Here is a 23,590-nt window from a genome sequence, read left to right as displayed (position 1 = left end):
GGTGTTTGATTTTTTTTTTTTCATTCACTGTTGACTTCTTCAAATAAGACAAATGTCCTTACTTGAAGCAGTTCCATGACTGTAGTGTCCACACTTAGAGGATGAATCCTGGGGTATAATCACTTCATCCAAGCAAGGCACTTGAGGCCCTCATGGGTGACACAGAGACTCTTGTCTCAGCAACAGGCAAAGCACCTTAGCCTTTCCTGTGCAAAGAGTTCATGAGTACAGGTTGTTTCCAGGCGTTGAGCGATGGATGCCTCAGTATTGAAGAGCATTTCCTCCTGCTCTTACAGAGGTCCAAGGTTCAGGTCCTAGCACCCACATGGTGTTCCAAAACTGCATGTAACTCACACTACACGTTCATATGTGTTACATACATATACACAGTAAAAACACCGTATACATGAAAGTCAATGGAAAAAAATATTGTTTATTTTACAGTGAGTCTGAAGCCTGGGTTATATAAGGAAGTCCGGCTCCTGCTGTATAAAGCTTGTATAGATGAGTACATTCTGGTCTTTCAGGTGATCAGAAGAAGTGGTCCTGAAGAGAAGCTTATTTGCTTGGTTCGTGAGCGTGTAGACCATCACTGTTCGACGGCTGTGATAGTTGTCCTTATCCTGCTGTGGGAAGGTATCCCTCGCCTGATGGCTGACCGCCTGTACCAGGAGCTCACCGAGAACTTGAGGTCCTACAGCGGACATCCCACGGACCGAAGATGTACCCTCAACAAAAAGTAATCAGATCTGCATTGTTCTCCCTCCCTCTGTTGTGAGCGGCAAATTGATAAGTAACTGCCCACTGAGACTAGCCTGTGAGTAGCAGGACTCTCAAGTACCATGGAAGGAAAACGGACCCACAGGGTCCCGTGCTGCACACCATGGGAGGCAGCTGCACTTCCATGAGTTGGAACTAGGTCTGCACAGGGAGACCTTGTGTTTCTTCTCCCCCCACACCTGCAGTGCAATGAAGACTATTTTGCTGGGACTGGCGCTCAACAGCTCAGAACAATGACCGCCCTTCCAGTGGACCTAGTTTAAATTCCTAGCATCCGCATGGCAGCTCACATCTGTCCATTATTCCAGTTCCTGGGGAGCTGACACCCTTACACAAACATATGTGCATGGAAAACACCAATAAATATATATATTTTTAATGATAAAAGAAATTTCTGCTTGAAGTCCTACTTTATGTATATGAGTGTACCATTGCTCTCTTCAGATACACCAGAAAAGGGCATCATACCCCATTGCAAATGGTTGTGAGTGAGCTACCATGTGGTTGCTGGGAATTGAACTCAGGACTTCTGGAAGACTGGGCCATCTCTCCAGCCCTTTATTTTCTTTTTCTTTTTCTCTTCCCTTCCCTTTCCCTTTCCCCTTTTCCCTTTCTCTTTCCCTCTTTTTTTCCTTTTTCCCTTTTTCCCTTCCCCTTCCCCTTCTTCCCCTCCCCCTCCCCCTTTTCTTTCTTTCTTTCTTTCTTTCTTTCTTTCTTTCTTTCTTTCTTTCTTTCTTTCTTTCTTTCTTTCTGTCTGTCTTTCTTTCGACTTGCCCTGGCTGATATGTAAATGGATCTCCAGTGATTGTTCTGCATGGCCTATCATGCTGTACTGACCCTTTTGGGCTGTATACCCTTATGAACATTCAAGGCCAATGTTGCAAAGGACCACTTTCCCTTTTTCTTGTTTTCTTTGTCAGATTGTTCAGTCTGACAATCCTCCTGCCTCTTTGTAGTGTTGAATATGTGTCACAGCCCTTCAGGTTCTTGTTTCCCAAGAGTGTAAAAGGAAGGGCATCTCTGAGAGAGAGCATGTAGCTCAGTAGTGCAGTTTGCCTTTTGTGCACAAGGTCCTGGGTTTAGTCCACTGCATTGAAATCCTCCCCTCCCCCTGCAGCCCCCCAAAATTGTAATTCACCATTAAATTAGCAGATGACTAATTTGTTCTTTAATCCTTTTAAGGATTAAAATCTGCTAATTATTTTATTATGGTTTATAATAATAAACATGTCAAATCGCTTCCCCAAAAGTTTATACCCTGCTTAATCTCTAAGTCAAATAAATTTTTGTATTGAGACAAAATACATGAGAATATCTATAATATCTTAACATACTAACAGCTATCATTTTTAAAACTGAACCTGAATTATTTTTCTACTGGCCTTTCAAGTTTCGTTCCCTTCAGTAACTAATTTGGCCCTTTGGACCCGACTCCACCCCAACATTTCTTCTCTTCCAGCTCTTGTAGATCTTGTGCTCTGTCAGTGTCTTAGGGGCTGTTTGCATTTTTTTCTCTCAGCATTCTTTCTGTTTGTTTTAGTTTTTCCCCGTGCAGCCCTGGCTGGCCTGGAACTCACTCTAGCCTGGAACTCAAACACTTGTGCCTGTGCCTCCTGAGTGCTGGGATTAAAGGCGTGCATCACCACCACTCAGCGGAGCATTCACATTTATTGGTTTGTGTTAGAGGCGTGGCACATTGTGTGGCTAGCATCACGTTTACCACCTTCCGCAAGTGCAGCTCTCAAGTGCTAGGGTTACAGTACTTAAGGTTTTGTGAGTCTCTGGACCGCTCTGGACACAGGATTGAGTGGCACACAGCCTTCCTCCTAACTGTGTTCCCTCCTTACTTCTTTTTCTTGCCATTCAAATCTAAAAATGAGAAATAATTTTTGACCTTAAATTTTGTAACATTCTCCTTAATTTTAAACTTGTGGAACTTGCTTGGCTCAATCCCCAGCTTCACCAAAAATAAAGAAGAAAATCAATAAATTCAGATGTTAGGGATTTTTTTACCCTTTGCTGGGATGGAGCCAGTGTTGTAACATTCCTCCTCCCTGTCATTTGCAAAATTAAATTTTTATTTATTTATTTATTTATAGATTTTTGTGGCAGGGTCTAGATAGCTGGCCTAGAACTCTAAACTTGTTAATTTAGAATCTACGTTAGTGCTTTAGAAATGTCCTGAACCAAGCAGCCTTTCTTTTCATTATTCCTGTTGGAATCCTCACAACATCTTTCCATTAAAATTGACAGATTGTATATTTAGTGTAATGCACTTCCCTTGCCGAGGTCATGTTAGACAAAAAGGAGCTAAAGTTCAAGAGGAAGTCAAGGTTTTTAGTTAAAAAGGAAGATTTCAAGTTTTGACCTTTATTTCTCCTTCTCATGTCTCTGTAGTCAAACCTAGGAACGTTTGTTTTCTGCTTGGCTTTAGAACCTTGAACAATCACTTTAGTTAAATAAGAACCAGGGATTGATTCAGAGTGAAGAGGGCGGCTGGTAAGTTTGAGGGTAGAAGTAGCCAAGGTATGTCCTAATGAAGAAAGTTAAAAGCAATGGGTAAATATGATAACCTGCTCCTAAGCCATTGTTGCAGCCTTGTCTGATGTCCTGCTGTCCATCTTCCAGACGTACCTGCACCTGTCAAGGCATCGACCCAAAAACCTGCGGAGCATCCTTTTCCTTTGGCTGTTCGTGGAGCATGTATTTCAACGGCTGTAAGTTTGGGAGGAGTGAAAACCCCAGAAAATTCAGACTTGCTCCAAACTACCCCTTACATGTGAGTTTCCTTTTGCATTTTCAGTGTATTATCTACAGTATATAACCATGTACAGTGCCTAAATGTCTCCTAAAAACAGTCATAAATTACTAAAATACACGTCACTACTAAGATTCCAAGTCAGGTAAAGACTTCAACTCTTACAGTTGCCCATTAGCCTCACTGCTCCCCAGCACCAGAGGGAACCATTAATAAAAGAACTTAGGGTTTCATGGGCAACCAGAGTCAAACAAACTCAATTGCCAACATTTTAAAAACGAAGAAAGTGCCGGGTGGCAGTGGCGCATGGGTGGGCTCACATGGCAGAGGCGGGAGGATCTCTAAGTTTGAGACCAGTCTGGTCTACAGAGCAAGTTGCAGCACTAAACCAAGAAAATGTGTCTCAAAAAAGAAAACACAAACAACAACAAAACTAAGAAAGTATACTTTCCACAGAACTACTATAAGAGGATTACTGGGATGAGTTCTGAAGGAAGTGACGTCAAAACCGGGTGGATCATTCCAGACCGCAAGACCCTCATAAGCAGAGAGGTTAGTCAAGTTTTTTATTCAGTTTTTTAAAATTGAAGCATGAATTTGTAAGTCATTCTTGTTGAGCAAGATGGGGAGGTGGGAGAGCGGTTAAGGCTGAATAGGTATGGAAATGTTCTCATGTTTTGTTGGGGTAAAAATTATTCACTTCAGAGATGGTGGGTTGCAAACATGTCCACTTGTCATCCCTAAATAGGCTCGTTTAAGTAGATCAGAGCACTCCACCTAATTGCATGTATGAATCACTTTCTCTGATGCATCACAATATTTTTGTTAAAGTTTTTTAAAAAAGATTTATTTATTATATATAAGTACACAGTAGCTGTCTTCAGACAAACCACATCATGTACTCCGATCCCATTTACCTCTCTGCTTCCCCTCATAGCCCTTACAACCCATCTCCCACCCCCCAATTAGCCTTGTTGTGGAAGCCCTGATGTGTCACTATGTGTCTCATACCCTTTTGTCCCTGTTTCTTTGCTGGTAAATGTTCATTGTATGAGGCCTCTGGCTTCTCCTACTCTACCAATACTAGAAGGTGACTGGGACTCCTCTCAGGTATCCTGTTGTTGCCCCATGTCTTGTAGCTTTGGATCTGTAGGGCCGGCCTCCTCATGTGCTCCAGCAGTTCATTGATGGTGTAGGTGTTGGGGTGGGCCAACTCAAACCCTGGACCTGAACCTGAGGGACATCTGAAGTGGAGCTGATCATCCCACTAACTCTCATGCCCCAGGGGGTCTGCTCACACGCTACCCCCTTATTCACGGTCAGCTCTCTGAACCCTAAGACCAGGCCCCCACTTGCAGCTATGGGTGAGGTGAGGGAGGAGGGTATCCTTCACTGCTCTGTGCCACCTCATGGAAGACCAATACCAAGGGCCGGCTCTCCCAAGCAAATATCTGCAGGGCTGGCTCACCCAAAGTACTCTTGGAGTACTGCAGGAGGTTAGGGGCAGGGGCAACTCCTACTCACACTCTGAAGACCAGCTCTTCCATGATGCCCACGTGAGGGACAGGGCCAGTTCTACACAGCCCTCAGGCATCAACCTGTCTCCTTTAAGCAGATCAGACCAGGGATGCCCTCCTGGCCTTTGGTAGCAACAGACTCCTGCTACTGTAGGGCAATGAACCCAGATGTGGCCCCAGTGGCACCACCAGTTCCTCACATCAGAAAAATCCAGTGCTCCAAGCTTAGATTTCTGCTCTTCTGGCTAGTAGAATGACTTGCTAGAACAGTGTGAGCTCCTAGGTCCTTTGAGCGCTCTCTTCTGCTTCCCAGCATGGTTTGGAAAGTATGTGTCAATATTCTTTTAATGAATAGAAAGAAAAGTTATATGTAGGTTTTTAAGTATTCAAGGAAAACCATATAATTCAGCATGCCTGAATCAAACTATTTTAATGCAAGGAAAGTTGGAGATAGCATAAAAATCGCTGGTGGCAACCAAGGTTTACATTTTATTTTGTAATTTATATTGGACTGTAAAATGAGAACAATCCCTACAACTCCTGCAGCCGAAGAACACATCTAATGAAGTACATTTGACTTTTAGATAAGTATAAAACTTTGCTAAAGGATGTACAGTTTCTATAACCTGAAACATGGACCCTGCTCAGAACTTCTGTAATGGGAACTTGGCAGGCTAGCCCAGGAAGACTGAGTTCAAGCCTAGCCAAGGATACATGTGAAGATTTCAGTGACTCAAATAAAGCCACGTAGATGCTGGGAAATGAACGGTTCAGCCCTTTCTGCTCTTTCAGGCGCTGTGAATTTCTGTGTGCATGCAAGGCTGATTTAAAGAGTAAATGAGGCCCTGAGGGTCATTAGTAGTATTCTCCAGTATACATGCTAAAAATTGAGGAAGACTGAGAAATAAGAAGATGATTAATGCAAGAACCTAAGTTAAACATATCGTGTTGGCTAGCCTTGAACCCAGTCCTCCTGGGCTAGAATGCCAAGTGTTAGGCTCCCAGTTGTGCTTATTTAAAACTGGATAAGAGGTTACATGCTTCTCTTCATAGCTTGCTTTGCCTTCAGGAATCTTGTCTGTGTTCATTGCAAGTGTTCACTTCTAGTCAGTAAGTAAGTGTGCTTTTATTCTATGTTGGAATATATTCTTCATTATATAGATTTATTATGTTATACTTTTTCTACCCACTGTAGTATGGTAAGAATGAACTGTCTGTCCAGCACATATGGAATTATTTGTAGTGGAGTTTGATACACTCTCGCAACTCCCTTTAACACAGCCAACGTAGTATTTTATAGTTATATTACATGGATTATCTTTCTCTATAGGAAAAACAGCTTGAAAAGAATCTACAAGAGTTGGCTACAGTATTAGCTCCACTTTACAAGCAGATGGCTCCGGTTGCTTATCAAAATCAGGTATTTTTTTTTTTTTTTAGAACCTTCACAATGACCTTAAGAATATTTCAAATTTCTATGTCCAATAAGTTACTATTCATGGAGTTTTTTCTAAGTTCCTCTTAAATATGTGTAAATAGTTGTAAGTTTGTGTGCATACTTACTTGCCTGTGTGTAAACACACATGTAGACCAGAAACTGGGGACGAGGATCTTTTTTCAGCATTCTATGTCTTTGAGACAGGATATCTTGCTAAATGTGGTTCTCACACTTACTGGTAGCCCTCAAACCCCAGTGACCCTGCTTCTACTCTTTTTGGGAAAAGCATACACAGAAAGCTAGGCTTTCTGTATAGGTGCTAAGGTGCAAACTCAAGTATGCAGGATTGGATGTCAAACATCCTTAGAGTCTGAGCCCTCTCTCCTGGCCTGAATGATCTTCAAATGTACAATTTCTTATTGCTATCTTTCAAAAGTACTCAATTGCTGGGCGTGGTGGCGCACGCCTTTAATCCCAGCACTCGGGAGGCAGAGGCAGGCGGATTTCTGAGTTCAAGGCCAGCCTGGTCTACAAAGTGAGTTCCAGGACAGCCAGGGCTATACAGAGAAACCCTGTCTCGAAAAACCAAAAAAAAAAAAAAAAAAAGTACTCAAGTAGGGTTTTCCTGTTGGTTTTGTTGTTGCTGGTGGTGGTAGTGGTGGTGGTGATGGTGTTTTGTTTTGTTTTGTTTTAAGAATTATTTATTTATTTTATTTATATGAGTACACTGTGGCTGTTTTCAGGCACACCAGAAGAGGGCATCAGATCCTATTACAGATGGTTGTGAGCCACCATGTGGTTGCTGGCAATTGAACTCAGGACCTCTGGAAGAGCAGTCAATGCTCTTAACCACTGAGCCATCTCTCCAGTCCTCCTGTTTGGGATTTGAGAGAGCCTCATATGTTCCTGTCTAGCCTAGACTTCAAAGTGTCAATGAAGCCGGGCGGTGGTGGCGCACGCCTTTAATCCCAGCACTTGGGAGGCAGAGGCAGGTGGATTTCTGAGTTCGAGGCCAGCCTGGTCTACAGAGTGAGTTCCAGGACAGCCAGGGCTACACAGAGAAACCCTGTCTCGAAAAAACAAAAAACAAAAAACAAAAAAAACAAACAAACAAAAAAAAAAAAAACAAAGTGTCAATGACTGAATTCTGCCTTAGGCAGAAGTGGGACATTCAGTTGTAAGGTTGTGCATCCTTATCCTCTAGGATCTGTAGAACTGCCAAAGATAAACAAAACTCTTGGCAGGGATAGACCTAGGTGGGAGTCCAGCCTGATGAAAAAGAGACCTAGTTTTTCAAAGATGGCTCAGTGGTTAAGAGTACCTGCTCTGCTGGGGTTGATGGCTCAAAACTTTTTTAATCTCAGTGCTTGGAAACCCTGCAGAAAAGGGGCTACATGGAGAAACTCTCTCTAACACACACACACACACACACACACACACACACACACACACACACCCAGGAACTTCTGGCCTGCATATTCTAATGATTTTTTTTCATTTTATGTACAGTAGTATTTTGCCTGCCTGCATGTCTGTGTGAGGATGTCATATCTTGAAATCTGGGACATTTGTGAGCTGCCATGTGTGTGCAGGGATTTGAACCTGATTCTTATGGAAGAAAAGCCTATGTTCTTAACTGCTGAGCCATCTCTCCAGCCCAGCACCTCTGTATCTGATTCGGGTGTTCATTGTGTTTGTTTGGAGGTGGAGAGTTCATGCCTGCAACTGGTTTCTAACTCAGCTCCCCACCACAGCACAGCAGCAAGTGCCTTCATCCACTAAGCCATCTTACCTATGAGACCTTGATATACTTTTATTGCCCTACCTGGGTACTTCCACATATATCAGTATATATCGAGACACAACCAAACTCACACACAGAATATAGTAGGGCAGAAACCTTGGATGGCTAGGTGGTTGGGTTATTTAGGATGCTGGCTGATATTTTGAAGACACGGATTTGGTACCTCCATTCACAAGGTCACTCAAAACTGTCCCCGTTTTGTCACCCTCTTCTGGCATCTGAACATGTGTGCATGTTGTGCACAGACCCATATGCAGACAAAACCACACAAAACAAATCTTATTTTACAGTTTTGACATTTATTTCTAAGGTGGAATATGAAGAAGTTGCTGGAGACTGTCGACTTGGTAATGAAGAGGGGCGTCCTTTCTCTGGTGTCACCTGTTGCATGGATTTTTGTGCCCATTCTCACAAGGACATTCACAACATGCACAACGGAAGCACCGTGGTATGCACTGAGTACTTTAATCCTTTATGCTTTAGGTGTGCTCCTAAAATGTCATTGTATTCAAAAAGATTTTTGATTGTAAGGTGTGTGTCTTAGTTAGGGTTTCCATCGCTGTGAACAGACACCATGACCACACCAACTCTTATAAAGGACAACATTTAGTAGGGGCTGGCTTAAAATTTCAGAGATTCAGTCCATTATCATCTTGGCAAGAACATGGCAGCATCCAGGCAGATACAATGCTGCAGAAGGAACATTTTGATCTGAAGGCAGCCAGGAGAGTGTCTCTTTTGCCCTGGCTGGACCTCAAAAGTCCACCCTCACAGTGGCACACTTCCTCCAACGAGGCCATTATGCCTCCTAATAGTGCCACTTCCCATGGGCCAACAATTCAAACACATTAGTCTATGGGGGCCAAACTACTCAAACCACTAGAGTATGTATAGAAAACCAATATTTGTTGTTGGACAAGGCTTTAATCCCAGCAATCAGTATACTAAGACTCTTGGATCTCCTTCTAATAGATACTTTCAAATATATAAGTCTAAGGGGCTAGGTTCTTGTTGTTTTGTTTGTTTGTTTGTCAAAATCAACACACTTGCTGTAGTTCGCTAGAACATGCCTTATCCCTCTCCTGTCCCTCAGGTGTGTACGTTGATTCGAGCAGATGGCCGTGACACAATTTGTCCCGAGGATGAGCAGCTCCACGTCCTGCCACTATACCGGCTTGCAGACACTGATGAATTTGGCTCCGTGGAAGGGATGAAGGCCAAAATCAAATCTGGGGCCATCCAAGTCAATGGGCCAACCAGGAAGAGGCGACTACGTTTTACTGAACCTGTTCCTCGATGTGGGAAGAGGGCCAAAATGAAGCAGAACCACAATAAATCAGGTACTGCTGGTCTCAGAAAGAAGAGGATCTCTGCCAGCCCAAAGGGAGCCCCAGGTGCCAAATAGCTTCTGTGGTTGTTTTCACATTTGTTGGGTGTAACTTTGTGTCTATGAACTACCAGTGAGATAGTTTTTTGTTTTTTTGTTTTTTGTTTTTTTTTTCAAGGTTCACACAACACTAAGAGCTTTTCATCAGCCTCATCTACTTCTCACCTAGTGAAAGACGAATCTACAGACTTCTGTCCCCTGCAGGCTTCCTCAGCAGAAACATCTACCTGTACGTACAGTAAAACAGCCTCAGGTGGGTTTGCAGAAACAAGTGGTATTCTCCACTGCACAATGCCTTCGGGAGCACACTGTGGTGCTAATGCAGCTGCTGGGGAATGTACTGGAACGGTGCAGCCTGCCGAGGTGGCTGCTCGTGCTCACCAGTCTCTTCCCACAGCTGATTCTCCCGTTCATGCTGAGCCTCTCACTAGTCCATCTGAGCAGCTAACTTCCAACCAGCCAAACCAGCAGCTCCCTTTCCTTGGTAATTCTCAGAAACTGGCTTCCTGTCAGGTGGAAGATGAGCGACACCCTGAAGCGGATGAGCCTCAGCACCCCGAGGACGATAACTTGCCTCAACTTGATGAATTCTGGTCAGACAGTGAGGAGATCTACGCCGATCCTTCCTTTGGTGGCGTGGCGATAGCACCCATTCACGGCTCGGTGCTCATTGAGTGCGCTCGGAAGGAGCTTCATGCTACCACCTCTTTGCGCTCCCCCAAACGAGGGGTCCCTTTTCGTGTGTCCCTTGTATTCTACCAGCACAAAAGCCTAAACAAGCCTAATCATGGTTTTGATAGCAACAAAATTAAGTGTAAATGCAAAAAAGTAACGAAAAAAAAGCCCGCAGACCGGGAGTGTCCTGATTTATCCCCCGAAGCCAATTTATCACACCAAATTCCTTCTCGAGTTGCATCAACCTTAACCCGAGACAATGTTGTTACTGTGTCCCCATACTCCCTCACTCATGTCGCGGGACCCTACAATCGTTGGGTCTAAAGGCTTCTCTCCTGTAATGCCTTTGCTAATGTGGTGTAGTTTTGTGGGTTTTTTTTTTTTTTTTTCCGGTGCTGTTAAAAAGAACGTCATTCTGTCGTTTACTGTAGCTTCGTTTCGCCCATTTCAACTCCGAGGTAAAAATTTTAAAAAAGGGGGGAGGGGAGTGAGTACTTAACTGTGATTACATTTTGAGAATTGGTAGAAGGTGAACATTTTCAACAAAAATAAAATTTTTATAGTTTTAAATACTTAAAGAAACATCTTGGTTAGGTGTTGGCCATGCTAGAACCATAGAGTCTGGTGCTTTCCCCTGGGTTTGTTTACTATTCAGAGGGTTTATAACAGGTTCCTGCAATAAGAAGTAAAGACCAAGATGTAGTGTTAACTCTACACAGTTCCTGGTGCTTTAACCACGTCCACACATGGAGTGATGAGCCGAGTGATTGTTTTATGGTGCCATTGCTCAAGCATCTTCCAATCATTGCCATCCTGTCTGCACATTTCTTTGAAGTAAACCAATGAAATGCTTTTTCTCTTAAAACATTTCTCCTATATAAAGTAGTTCTCTATTCTAGTGATGGTTGGAAGCTGTTCGCTAACTATAAATGTATATATTTTAAAAAGCACTTTCTACTTTTAAGAGTAACTTGAAATAGTATAGTAGCAGAATCCTATTGTCTATTATGTGTGCATATTTGAATACCAGAGAAGTCATTTGTTCTTGCTGTGTAGAGTCCCATCCCGTTAACCTCAGCCTGTACTCAAATAACACATGGCTTCTGCTCTTTACTTATAGAATAGAGGGTCTCTTAAAAAAAAATTGAAAATACAAGATGCCACCAATATCAATTTTCTCTCTTTAACTAGAAAAAATATTGTCTTCTGAAGTCACCTCGTCAATTAACTATATGACCCATGACAGGTGTTTTCAAAGGAAAGGAGGCAAATTGGGATCAGTCAAAAGTTCCCAGTGTTTCAAGATTAGAAAATACATAATTAAGTGACATGTCCTTCCCATATGAGAAGGAAATATTCTATAGAGATAATTGAGGGGACATGCTTGCATTAGCATTGTCACCTTACCCTGGAGTCCCATGGTAATACTGAGAGCCAAACTATTCATTAATCTTGCCCTATCAGGTTTAGGAAAATGGGAACCCAAACTTGCTTAGTAATCCTCTATGTTAAAGGTCACAAGTAAAATCAGCATCCTGATTACTTTCGTGTTCCAGTGTTCTGCCCATTGTTTAATGGACTTCTTTATATACCAAGAATGATTTCCCCAAACAAAAAAGCCTAGAACCAAGCAACCTTTCTGAGAGATCCAAATGCACAGGTGCTATTGCCATTGCTTGGGTTGGAGTCTTTGGATCTGGATTAGGATTCCTGTCCTTCAGGGACCCTGATGGTGCTTCTCAGAGATGCCACAAGAAGCTCACAACTACCACGATCTTGGTGCAAATATAAGCCGTTGCAGTAAAGTCCTTAGGGAATAACTTTAAATTAAACTCAATACATGGTGCAAAGTGTCAGCCTCTGACTGAGGCGCGTACAGGAAGAGGAAGGGACTGTAAACAAGGACGTGTCCACTGACTTTCATCCCATCCTGCCCAGGGAGCCGGATGCTCCTGGGATCCATACACGTGTGGATCTGAGTTAGTGTTCTGTGTGCCTTAGAGTTCTGTTTATAAACCTTTTTAAGTCTAGGGTTTCTTATGTAGGTATGTGAATGTGATCTTTTCTTGCCCTGTCTGTTTCAGTTAGGTATTTGTTAGTGTAGACCATCAGAAATCCTCCCTCATGAGTTAACCTTTGAGGCTTCAGACCTTAGCTAGAAATCATTTTCTTGCCATTATTGGATAGAATCGCCTCTTCCTGCCTTTATTTGTCCATTCATCTGTCCACTTGATTGGTTTGTTTTTCCCTTGAATTACCTCTTATCATACAAACTTATAACAAATGCTTGGAATTACTTTCTAAGGACATAACAAACTACCGATATATGAAGAGCTACAGTAATATATATTCAAGCTGATGTGTTTTTAGTGAAAAGGCCACATTCTTGGTGCTTAATCAGTTGAATACACCAATGTTGATGAATGGGACCTGTTGGTGTTTATGAATCTGTTGCAGTTTGACAAAATAAGTACATGAAACGAAACACTTTCAACAAAAATGTTGTCATTCCATTGCTAGAGTTAGTATCAGAGTTGGAGTGCCTCAGCCAACAGCCCTCTGTGGGAACTTCATTATATTACCTTCATGGTCTCTGATGTGCTTTGTAGGCATCCTCTGCTTGGTTGGTGTTCTACTGCACCATCTGCTGGCTATACACGGCTTTAAGAATGGACTTTCTTAAGAAACAAAATACAACCGGGCAGTGGTAGAGCACGCCTTTAATCCCAGTACTTGGGAGGCAGAGGCAGGTGGATTTCTGAGCTCGAGGACAGCCAGGGCTACACAGAGAAACCCTGTCTCAAAAAAATAAAATAAAATACATTGGTTTGAGATGACAGTCTTTCTACACCTCTACAGTTTTAATTAGATTTCGTTCCTCTGACCTCCTTTGTGGAGCTCTAATTAAGACTGTTCTTGCTGTGAACATTGGATACATTGTTATATGACTTCCACAGTACCCCTGGTGATGCTATGATTCATTCCTGCCTGCTTTAGAATTAGACACCACCTGCCCTCTTACAACCATTTTTGGTGGGTTTTGGTTTTATGAGACTGGATCTCTTATGTAGTCCCGGCTGTCCTGGAACTCATGTAGCAGACCAGGCTATCCTAGAATTCACAGAACTATCTTCCTGCTTCTACCTATGTGCTGGGATTAAACTTGTCCTCCTCCACTCTCCTAGTTCTTTTTGTTCTTGTGCTTGTCAGCCTCGTGTATGTCCTGTTTCCAGTTCTCTACAAAGTACCAAATAAGACCAGGTACCAAAGAGGCTATGTTATCACTGTCATTGAAATGTAGTGTTTGGACTTTGAGGAAAATAGAGGCAAATTTTCGGAACAAGTCCACATCTTAAGTGATTTCCCAAACATAACATTGCACTTGTGAGACACAGAACTTCATTAGGAGAAAACCGTAAGCCATTCACTTCCATTCACCCCATCAAATAGTTAACTGAGTGGCTATTATTCTGTAAATGATGTACTGGCTTGATTCACATGAGGTAACCTACTACTTCTGATTATCATTTCACAATAGCATGTACAAAACTAACCTCAAATTAGTTATTCATTCATATATATTTATATATAAAATGAGACTTCTGTGTGGGATGGAGCTATCAAGCTATCATGTCATCACATGACCTCTTCTATTGATTGTGGGTGCATTTACCTTTGTGCCAAACAAGTAGGTGTATGCAACCTTAACACAAAGCTACCCTGAGTTTCACCCCTCAATGCATGGGAATCTTTTTGAGTCTAGATTTAATACAACTGAGTTTCATCTATACTAGAAATTTATGACAAGAATTATGACAAAGGACAGTGTGGTGGCTGTGGCTGCACCAATAGTCTCCTTAGAAGGCAGAGCTCAATCCCTGCATTCTCAGGACGGACAGCGCCTAATTGCTGGAGGGCCATTCTGCTCTTAGAGCTGTTCAAGACAAACTTGACTTTTCTCACTCAGAGAGGATTGTATTACTATGAACTTACCTTGATTTTTGTGCAAGTCAAAAATAAAACAGCTTTCTGTCCTCTGGTGAGGATCAGGACAAGAAAGATAATGGTGAGATTAGGTCAAGATTGCCTTTACTGTCTATCCTAGGCTTTGCCAGGAGATCCTATGACATTAACCTACTAACTCTTCCTGATGCAGAAGGCAACCCTTGTCTCTGCCATTCCCTCTGGAACCTAGCATTAGGAATAAATACCCAAGGAGTTCTTGAGGACTGGCTGTGGGAACCATTGAGGGAAGCATGCCTTCACTGTATATACTCTCTAGCCGTGGTTGCACAGTCCCTACTGCCCCTCCCCTACTTCAGTGCTGGCAGTTCACTGTGATGTGGCCGTCACCATAAACAGGAGCGCTGCTTCACTTCTCTGTGCTGGTCACGTTGGCATATTTAGCCATGTGGTGTGGTCATTGCTTAGTGGTTTGAGATGACTTAAGTTTTTTTCAAATGAAATGGGTGTTTCATATTGTATTTCATCAGAAAACAGTGGCAATTGTGAATACCATTTAGATAGTCACTTTATCCTCCCACAAAACCTGATTCTGTATATTTTCTTCAAAATTGTTAAAATTCTGAAGCATGGTTTTTTTTTTAGTTTTGTTTTGTTTTTTGGTTGGTTGGTTGGTTGGTTGATTTGTCTTTGTGTAATAGAAGTTGGGCTTCTATTAAATTGTGAGACTGGACTTCCTTAAGAGTATCATGGTGGCGTCTAGCACAGTTTTGAGCTATGGCTAAGGATGTTGAGAATGTCTTTTTCCCTTTCTTTGCTTCTGGAACTGGGTCTCACTATACAGACCTGGCCAGGACAAAGATCAAGTTGATCTTGAACATGCAAGGGTCCTTTCTGCCCTCTGGCTGTGCCACTCTTAGTTTCTCTGGTGCTGGGATTAAACCAGGCCTTTTTGTGTGTCTGGTAAACACCATCAACATTCCCTCCCATCCTAGACCTTGGGGGTTTTTCCATAGGGAGTCATCATTTGTGTTTGTTTTCAGCTCTATAAAATCTTAGCATGTTGCCAAATCCTTTCCTGAACCTCCTGGTTCAGATGATCTCTTATTGCTAGGGTATAGACGCAGGGCTTCCTGCCCAGCTAGCATACACTTGTATTAGCCCAGCTCTTTTCTCAGATAATCAGTTTGCTCAAAATATGTGTTACTCATAATCTCACATTGACCCTGCGACCCCAGTGATCAAAATTACCTTGTGGCAGTCTGTAATGTTTCCAGCTTCAAAATTACAAGGTTAATAATTTCTTTATTCCTTTTCTACATTCAGATTCCCTTATGGTTAAAAGTCTTCTGTGCTCCTGTATGTACACCCTGGCTGCACCACCCAGATCATCCCAGATGCAGATATATCTGATTAGTTACCTTTTCCATTCCTTCCTTTTGCCTCAGTATCTTGGCTTATCTTTTTCAACCATGTGTCATAAAGTCTTAACACCCTGCTTGGCTCAAGTGTGTGATCCCAACTGCTTGAGGGACTGAGACGGGATGATAGAGAGAAAAGGAACACCAGCAGGGTGCAGAGCTGCCTGCCATAGAGTTCATGAAACAGTGGTGCTTGCCAACCTTGCTGGAAGCTCTCTGGGTCCAACCCCTAGTACTGCAGAAAGGACCAAGGGTGTGTATGCAGAACTTTTCAATTAGGAGTAAGTACAACTTAAGTGACATATTCCCATTCTTTTGGCCTTTTCCATCTCCAGCTGCTAAACCTGAAACCTGCAATGCAGTTTTAGTCACTGGATCTTACATGCAGACATAGTTTCTTTCCTTATCCTCATTTTCAACAATCTCATTCTGTTGATGGGAGCCTGTTTCCTAAGGTGAATTCTAGAAGTTCTTCAGCTGTACTCGTTCCTTAATAATGGCCCTGATGTACTGGAACTAGGATCCTGTCTCAGCTCAGACAGTACAGCCCTACATCCTTACACATAATCTAGTTTCAAACATAAGTCTTTGGTGATGAGCTACCAGAAGCCCTGGTGAGGAAGTCAAGGGGGATTAATAGTTCTTGTCTGCCCTCTTCTAATTTTAACTGAAAATAGGTGATCTTTGGACAATAAATAGGACATGAACAAAAAGAACAAAAAAAAAAAAAGCTTAGCATCTCTCCCTAGGTGTGATGTGCCCACCTATAATTCAGCTCCCAGGGAGGCAGAAGAAGTGGGATGGGATCATGTCTTCAGAGCTCTTTGTGGGACTTCTCACCAGTACTGAACTCAGAAAGCTATTCAGCCAGCGAGAATAGCCAGTAGCTTACTCCATGTCACACAGCAAGTCAAGTCATACGAGTGAAATGTAGTTGCCTGCATGTATGTGTGTGCCTTGTGTGTTGTCTAAGTAGAACTTATAGGAGAAAAACAGAAAACTTATAAGCCTGTTTCATTTCTGTTGTTTAGCCAGCTGTTGCACATATTGAAGATCTCAAATCCTTATTTATGCATCAAAGCTTAGGTTTATGGTTTTGTGAGAGAGAGAGAGAGAGAGAGAGAGAGTGTGTGTGTGTGTGTGTGTGTGTGTGTGTGTGTGTAAGACAGGTTCACAATATCGCTCTAGCTGGCCTGGAAGATGCTGTTCTGTCCCCAGGTTGCTCTGGTCCTCCGTCGGGGACTGCAGGTGTGAACGTCTCTATTCAGTGATAATAAGCAGAGAGAGAGAGAGAGAGAGAGAGCATCCCGTTGCCATTAATAGGAAGACACTTTCACCAAGTAATTTTCTAAATAGGAATTTTAAAGCCCCTCATAATCAAAGTTTAATATATTTAAGTATGCTGAAATGAAGGTTTCTTGAAGGAGATGGTGCTAGCTGAACAATTTTAGTTCCTAGCCCTTCATTATAAATATGCAAAATTGTTGATAACAGGTTTTATTAACTCTGGATTATACCTTTTGTCTTGTTGGGTGTTTTGCTTTTTGTTTGTTCTGGTGTGTGAGTGTTCCCTCTGCTTTGCTGGTAGCCATATCCGTCTTTGGAGCGAGTATCCTAGAGTTAAGAGTGCTGAGATGTATTTGTAAAGTTCCCAGTAATCCGTCTATAGGTTATTTTAGCAACCTCTCTGGAGAGAGGTAGATTTTGACTATAGTGATACATTCGTTGGCACAAATATAAGGGAAGAGGCCAAAGAACCGTGACTATTCAGTATGGCCTCCTCTTACGTTGGTGAGTCTTCTTGCCAGCATCAGTTTGTGCTGTGATAAAACGGCTGACTGACTATATTTGACTTTACAAACACAGCTCATAGGAAAGATTAAATATTTTTATTGCGATGTACGGTCATATTTTTTTTAGCTTTATGGAGTTAACATTGTGATAGGTGCTTTAAGAGAAATATTTTTCCAGAAATGGTTTTATAGCTAAACTATGGGCAGCTTTTGCATTGTGATGTGTGGGTCGATGGTTCTATTTGGGTTACTAGGAAATCATGAAGTGTTCCCTATGGAGATGCCTGTCCGGATCCATGGCAGAGAGAGCAGCATGAGGTCGGAGTTGACTCCTTTTCTCTCATAGAGTGAGCTAGCATGTAAATGACCATGTGTGGCATTACTTGGTTTACAGGACTCAGCGGTGGTGGGAATATGACATTAATTCACATTCCTCACCACATACAGTGGGGCTGAGTCAGAGTTCCCAGTCTCTTATGTGAAGGCCTCCCCAGCAGTCCCTGGAAGATGTTCACTGTTAATTTTGACTGTTACGATTCTACTGTTGCATCATCTCAGTAATTGAAGGCTTTTATCTTAGGAAATGCTATCAAAATTGCAAAAACCAGTTTAGTTCTTCACCTATGAGGGAAATAGTTAAAGCACTTCATGACATGAAAGGGAAAGAGAATCCTATACCCATGCTAGTTTCAATACCTAATCAACATTGAGTCCTCTGCACAGAACGGGACGCTTCGTAGCAGTACTTGAATACTTGTGAGTTGGAATTGCATGTTACTTGAAAGATCTAATTAAGCTAAATTTTGGTGCACAGCAGTTGTACATGATTTCATGTTTATGTAGCAAAATACATTGAAATGTACTAGGATTGAAACATAAATGTAAAAATAGTTGTGGAAATTGTCTTATTTTCCTTATGTCTCATTTGTTTAAAGCATAAATTTTCTTTTTAAAAAATTCTAACTAAGGATAAAGGAATACTGTAATTGAAGATATATTTTAAATCTTTGTCATGTTTTTTTTTTTAAAGCTATTGCAAATTGTATCATTCCTGACTATATAGAACTTTGTGGGTGGTATAAAATAAATTTTATACTTCTATTTTGCACCTGGTAGTCTATTTTTTTTCTTCTTCAAAATCTTATTTTAAAATATAATATTTAGTATTCCCATCTTAACTGCAAAAGACTTATGGTTTGAGCAAACAGATCGTGTTTGAGTAGAAAGCCAGCTCCAGCTATTGATACAGAACACATATATTTAACATACTCAAAGTCCCAACTCACTCCATAGCACCAAAAGCAGGGTTTGTTTTTTCTTGTTTTGATGTCTCTGGGTGTATTGCCTGCAGATGATGAAGTGCATGTCAGTGCCTGTAGAAGCCACAAGAGGGCATCCAATCTGCTGAGGTTGGAGTCACAGAGGATTCACCCTAATGGTACTGGGAAACAAGTCCTTTGGAAGAGCAACCAATGCTCTTAACCTCCTAGCCATCTCTCCATCCCCTAAAACAGATTTACATCACCTCCCAAATGGTCTTAGTGTCTTTGTTCATCTGTCAATTCCCATGTGACTGCCCGTGTTAATGCCTACAATGAATTCTATTTGTATACCGCCTGCCTCTGCCTCCCAAGGGCTGGGATTAAAGGCGTTTGCCATCACTTCCCGGCTTGTTCAAAAGACTTAGCCTATACAGATTCCTTGCTTTGTGTTTTGTTTTAATTAAAATAGGTCTTCTGTTATAGTTCAGATTGACCTCAAACTGGGTGTCAATCACTCATGCTTGAGCATGCTTGTGTGTGTGTGTGTGTGTGTGTGTGTGTGTGTGTGAGAGAGAGAGAGAGAGAGAGCGGCTGATGGAGAAAATTATCAGATGTTGTCCACCCTTACCCAGTTCTCTGGGTGGCAATTCATATACTTGAGCAGAAACATTTTTATGACACAGTATTACTAGCACTAGTGCTTTCTACATATGATTGCACCCATCAGAAAATAGGCATAGTAAAGTTTAATCACATGCCAGTGTGCTGGGAAGGCGGAAACACCATTCTCTTCTAGTCACAGCTATTTTGTTTTATTTTGCTTTTTTTTTTTTTTTTTGGTTTTTTTCGAGACAGGGTTTCTCTGTGTAGCCCTGGCTGTCCTGGCACTCACTTTGTAGACCAGGCTGGCCTCGAACTCATAAATCCGCCTGCCTCTGCCTCCCGAGTGCTGGGATTAAAGGCATGCGCCACCACGCCCGGCTTGCTTTTTGTTTTTAAAGACAGGGTTTCTCTGTGTAACCCTGGCAGTCCTGGAACTCAGTAAGTAGAACAGGCTGACCTCAAACCCACAGAGATCTGCCTGCAGAGTGCTGGGATTAAAGGTGTGCTCCGGGCTGAAGAGATGGCTCAGCGGTTAAGAGAGCCAAACTGCTCTTCCAAAGGTCCTGAGTTTAAATCCCGGCAACCACATGGTGGCTCACAACCATCTATAACAAGATCTGATGCCCTCTTCTGGGCTGTCCGAAGATAGGAAGATAGCTACATAGCTACAGTGTACTTACATATAATAAATAAATCTTTAAAAAATAATAAAATAAAAAAATAAAGGTGTGCACCACCAGCTCCCAGCATGAGCTATTTTGTAAGATATTTTGTTCATGGACTCCTTTATAAACATAAATAGCTTTTTAGTTTTTTTGTTTGTTTGTTTGTTTTTTAGTTTTTTGAGACAGGGTTTCTCTGTATAGCCCTGGCTGTCCTGGAACTCACTCTGGAGACCAGGTTGGCCTCCAACTCAGAAATTCACCTACCTCTGCCTTCCAAGTGCTGGGATTAAAGGTTTGTGCCACCACACCCGGCCATAAATAGCTTTTTAAAGAACCATTCTTATGGGCTGGAGAGATGGCTCAGTGATTAAGAGCACTGACTGCTCTTCCAAAGGTCCTGAGTTCAAATCCCAGCAACCACATGGTGGCTCACACTCATCTGTAATGGGATCCGATGCTCTCTTCTGGTGTGTCTGAAGGCAGCTACAGTGTACTTTAAATCTTTGGGTCACAGTGAGCAGAAGTCTTAAAATTCAATTCCCAATAACCACGTGAAGGCTCACAGCCATCTATCTGTACAGCAACAATGTACTCCATATGCATAAAAAAAAATAAACACCACTCTGAGGCAACATCAAACATCCAGGACTAATGAGCTCTCTAGGTATTATTGATTGAATATCTGCCCTCTGAACAGATATTGACACCCTAAGTACTAAATTAATGATTTTTAAAGGTTGAACCTTCAAAGGAATAGAATTCAAAAAATCATTGACCTTGTAACAGAAGCTCCAAAGAGTTCTCTAGAACAGTGGTCTTCAACCTCCCTAAAGCTGAGACTCTTTAGCACAGTTCTCCATGTTGTGGTGACCCCCAACCATAGAATTATTTTAGCTGCTACTTAACTATAATTTTACCACTGCTGTAATTGTTACGTAAATATCTGTGTTGTCCAATTGTCTTAGGTGACCCCTGCTAAAGGTCATTCATTCCAGGGTATCTGATGCCTTTTTCTGGCATGTGTATGTACAATGTGTGTGACTGGTGCTTGCAGGAAGTGTGAAGCTGGTATCAGATTCCCTGGAACTGGAGGTTACAAACAGTTGTGAGACACCATATGGGTACGGGGACTTGAACCCAAACCCTCCACAAGAGTTACAAGGGGGGCTGGAGAGATGGCTCAGCGGTTAAGAGCACTGACTGCTCTTCCAGAGGTCCTGAATTCAATTCTTAGCCACCACATGATGGCTCACAACCATCTATAATGGAATCTGATGTTGTCTTCTGGTGTGTGTCTGAAGACAGTGAAAATATACTAACATACATTAAATAAATAAAAATTTAAAGATAAAACAAACAAACAAAATAAGCTGGGCAGTGGTGGCACATGCCTATAATCCCAGCACTTGGGAGGCAGAGGCAGGCAGATTTCTGAGTTCGATAACAGCCAGGGCTACACAGAGACACTCTTGTCTTGAAAAATCAAAGAAACAAAACAAAAAAGAGCTACAAGGGCTCTTACCCATGGACCCAACTCTCTAGCCCTGATCTTAGGCTTTCAACCTCCAAGACTGAGAAACAACACCAATCACTTTCCAAACTGGTAAAGAAGCAAAGAACCTGGAAATATTCAAACTTGGAGGGGGGAAACCCCAACTATGAAGGAAACCACTCAGCTGTTACCAGCTTGCCAGAGGGTGAAACAGGAAGATGGCTGGGACCTAAGATCTGACTCCATCCTCAGTGTTAAAATTAGACTTTATCAAGATGGGAAGGCTCGCAGGGCATGGTGGTGCATGCCTTTAATCCCAGCACTCAGGAGGCAGAGGCAGGAGGATTTCTGAGTTTGAAGCCAGCCTGGTCTACAAAGTGAGTTCCAGGACAGCCAGGGCTATGTAGAGGAACCCTGTCTCGAAAAACCAAAAAAAAAAAAAAAAAAAAAAAAAAAAAAAAAAAAAAAAAAGATGGGAAGGCTCACTAAGGATGAGGTTCAGTTGGTAGAGTGCCTGCATATATACTATGCAGTCTTCTTATAGCAATGGTAGACAGTACTTAACAGAGGAAATCCTACAGTTGGTGCCGAGGAAATTGGTTTTTACATATTACATTTGCACTGGGTTACATTACATTACAATTGCGTTGGATTCTTAGCTCATGCACAATACTAATGTGAATGGATCGATCGGTCTGGCTTAAGGTTACTTATTACTCAGTGCGAGATCAATGCCTAACATGAGGGAGGCGCAATGTTACTGACTGACTTGAGCTCACTCCCTGGATCCTCCATGGTGGAAGGAGAGAACTATCTTTACCTGCTCTAGTATTTTATGGTTCTTAGAGCTGCCACTCACACACACACCCCATAAACACTTAGGCAATGATTACATTGCATACAATGCACTTGGGAGGCAGAGGCAGACTGATCTCTAACTTGGAGGCCAGCCTGGTCTACTTATCACTTCCAAGCCAGCTAGAGCTATGAAGAGAGCTGTTTCTCACACACACACACACACACACACACACACACACACACACACACTGTGCATGAATAAATACCAAGAGGGAGTAATGTCTCAATATTTAAGAGTACTGTCTGCTCCTCCCGAGGATCCAGGTTCAATTCCCAGCATCCATCTGACAGCTCATATCTATAACTCCAGGTCCAGGGAATCTGACACTTCCACACAGACACACTTCACATTGACATACCTGCAGGCAAACACCAGTGCACATAAGATAAAGATAAATATTTTTCAAAAAGAAAAACATACCAATGATCAGGGTGATGCTTGCCTCCATCCCAGCCCTGGGAGCAGACAAGAAGATCTCCAGGAGTTCAAGGCCAGCCTGGTCCATATAGTGAGTCCCAAGCCTGCCAAGTAAGTAAGACCTTGGTCTCAAACAAACAAAACCGGCAAGATTCTTACACATCAGTAGAAAGGAAGTTCCTGGTGGTCATGGCGCTTACCCATGGCGTGGAAAATTCAGCGCGTTGAAGAAAAAGAAGCATCTGTTAGGTTTTTTTGTTTGTTTGGTTTTTTGAGACAGGGTTTCTCTGTGTAGCACTGGCTGTCCTGGAACTCACTCTGTAGACCAGGCAGGCCTCGAACTCAGAAATCCACCTGCCTCTGCCTCCCAAAGTGCTGGGACTAAAGGCTTGCGCCACCCGGCTGCATCTGTTAGTTTTAAACTCAAGGAAGATAAAAGAGTTTACCCAATTTCCAATGTCTCAGTGGTCCTGAATTGTGTTTTACAATGAGCTGAAATAATCAAATTTATGCTGTGGTTTTATCTTGCTGTGAGTGTCCTTGCTTAGCATATGTGAGTCCCTGGGTGAAATCCTGTGCACCATATATAAAATAAATAAAATAAAATGCCAAATCAATGTATAAATGATAGTTGATACTATTAGTTTATATTTTTATTAGAATCAAATATAACCAAAGTGTTGGATGTGGGGACTTGAAACTATTTCTCCAAGGAAATAATTGCAAATAAGCCTATTTTTCCTTAGCATCTTTAGT

At 42.2% G+C, this 23,590-nt stretch overlaps 1 protein-coding gene across 4 annotated transcripts in view; it reads left to right on the top strand.

The window, feature by feature from the left end:
• Window positions 1–10,737, top strand: part of Tet1 (tet methylcytosine dioxygenase 1) — a 69,392-nt gene extending 58,655 nt beyond the window's left edge. The window contains exons 6-12 of one of the 4 annotated variants that reach the window (XM_021175118.3): window positions 528–739; window positions 3,409–3,559; window positions 3,995–4,090; window positions 6,386–6,475; window positions 8,608–8,745; window positions 9,391–9,637; window positions 9,803–10,737. In XM_021175118.3, coding sequence (XP_021030777.1) covers window positions 528–739; window positions 3,409–3,559; window positions 3,995–4,090; window positions 6,386–6,475; window positions 8,608–8,745; window positions 9,391–9,637; window positions 9,803–10,683 — 1,815 coding nt within the window. In that variant the 3' untranslated portion in view covers window positions 10,684–10,737. Of the gene's footprint in view, window positions 1–527; window positions 740–3,408; window positions 3,560–3,994; window positions 4,091–6,385; window positions 6,476–8,607; window positions 8,746–9,390; window positions 9,692–9,802 lie in introns of all 4 variants that reach the window. The other 3 variants (XM_085842846.1, XM_021175119.3, XM_085842845.1) reach the window with 3 other exon arrangements.
• The last annotated feature ends 12,853 nt before the right edge of the window (window positions 10,738–23,590 follow it).

This window comes from Mus caroli, unplaced genomic scaffold, assembly GCF_978045245.1.
Source record: "Mus caroli unplaced genomic scaffold, Mus_caroli_1 scaffold_9, whole genome shotgun sequence".
In the NCBI taxonomy this organism is placed as follows: domain Eukaryota; kingdom Metazoa; phylum Chordata; class Mammalia; order Rodentia; family Muridae; genus Mus; species Mus caroli.
This window is presented reverse-complemented; position numbering and strand designations above follow the sequence as displayed.